General features: G+C 39.2%; 2 protein-coding genes across 2 annotated transcripts in view; both read left to right on the forward strand.

Moving 5' to 3' along the window:
- The window catches only part of LOC107573127 (T-lymphoma invasion and metastasis-inducing protein 2-like), a 61,643-nt gene that overhangs the window by 1,211 nt on the left and 58,908 nt on the right, over positions 1–1,524 (forward strand). The gene's annotated exons all lie outside the window — the stretch shown is intronic.
- Positions 1–1,524, forward strand: part of LOC107573123 (T-lymphoma invasion and metastasis-inducing protein 2-like) — a 4,342-nt gene that overhangs the window by 1,138 nt on the left and 1,680 nt on the right. Inside the window, exon 2 of the mRNA XM_016259573.1 lies at positions 10–601. Within this exon, the coding sequence (XP_016115059.1) occupies positions 10–601 (592 nt within the window). The remainder of the gene's footprint in view (positions 1–9; positions 602–1,524) is intronic.

The raw sequence follows: 1,524 nt of genomic DNA on the forward strand, positions 1-1,524 counted from the left end.
TTCCAACAGCGCCCTTATTTTGGATGATTGCGCTGGACCAGTTCAGCTCCTCAAGTTTTCCCCCACCTTAGAGTCCAATTCTAGATTATCTGGTGTAACACCATCATTACAAGCCCATTTTGGAGCTCCACAGGCAGTTGCCAGCTTCAAAAGCAGTAAAGGTAGCTCTCTGAGCTCAGATGGCTCCTTCGACTTGCCCTGGGGGACTAGTGTTGAACTTCACGATTCAGACAATGGATCCCCTAATAGCCAAAGACCAAGTATTTCAACAAAAGTGGGTTTTCTCACTGAGCAGTTGCCTGCCATTACTATAGCTGACCTCTACAAGGATCCCAGAATTGCTGCCACCTTCCCCATGGTTAAGGATTTGCCGTTTTCAAATAATAGCCATTTAAAGCACAGGTCCTCCTTTGTGTCCGTGATGGAGGAACTCTGGTCAGAGGGGGGCCAAGAGGAAATGCAATATTGCTCCGTCACCCTACCTAGCCAGAAACCAAAGCCTTTTCTAGACAATAATGGAAAGAAAGTGTCCATCAGGAACAGATTTAGGCGTATTAGTGACTGGACTGGAAGTTTGACCAGGAAAAAAAGGAAGTTTCAGGTAAGGACAATTTTTTGTTGGTTGTTTCCATTTCATTTTCGTTCCACTTTTTTTTTATTTAGAAAGTTGGATGATGTAATTGGATTTTTACCAATGTGAACCCCTGTCTTTTGGGGGGGGGGAAATCCTTTTTAAGATCAGTCTTATATTGTTAGGCGTGCTTGTTGAATTATTGATGACTATGAATGTGTCTGGGAAAAATAGCAAGAAGATATTTTAATAATTTATTAATAAACTAGTGTTTTCTGAGACCGAATCTGCAAAGATGAAGCTGACGATTCTGACTAGCCATCTCCGCAGTACAGTGGATGTGCACTCAGAGAGAAATGCACCTTTTTCGATTTGAATTGTTTCGTTTTAGAATAGACATTTCAAGCTTTCTATATATTTCTCATATCTGTGAGGCATATAGCTTATGTACCCTGAGTTTTGGTTCATTTTTGTGCTGCGCTCCAGTGCACGAGAGACCAAGATGGCAGAAAGCCGTTTTTCTTTATTTTACTAAAGCACAGCATTTTTTTTGTCATTGTGAGTGTACACAAATAAAAGTAGACTTTACAGTTTTGATTGATGTATTACTCTTATTTATATATGAGCAAAAATTATTGTGTATTTTAAGTTATTTCTACTGTTATCAGGAAGAAGAAAAAAAGTGATCATGCTGCTGCCTCCATGCATTAAGCACGCTTTCAGTGCAAACACTTGGACATGCACCTAACAACGCACATTTATCTAGGTTAAACGTTTAAACTAACATTGTGATATGTTTGAAGTGTTTCATGTCTATGGATTTTATTGTAGGCAAGTCAAGTTTTGATTTGAGAAGGCTTAATTGATCAAACATGGCAAACACACTGTCAGACACTGGCCGCTTGGTCGTCACTTTAAAAAACTTGTGTTTAACAAACAAAAAATTTAACCTC

The sequence above is a fragment of the Sinocyclocheilus grahami genome, unplaced genomic scaffold, assembly GCF_001515645.1.
Source record: "Sinocyclocheilus grahami isolate Dianchi unplaced genomic scaffold, SAMN03320097.WGS_v1.1 scaffold1872.1, whole genome shotgun sequence".
NCBI classification, from domain to species: Eukaryota; Metazoa; Chordata; class Actinopteri; order Cypriniformes; family Cyprinidae; genus Sinocyclocheilus; species Sinocyclocheilus grahami.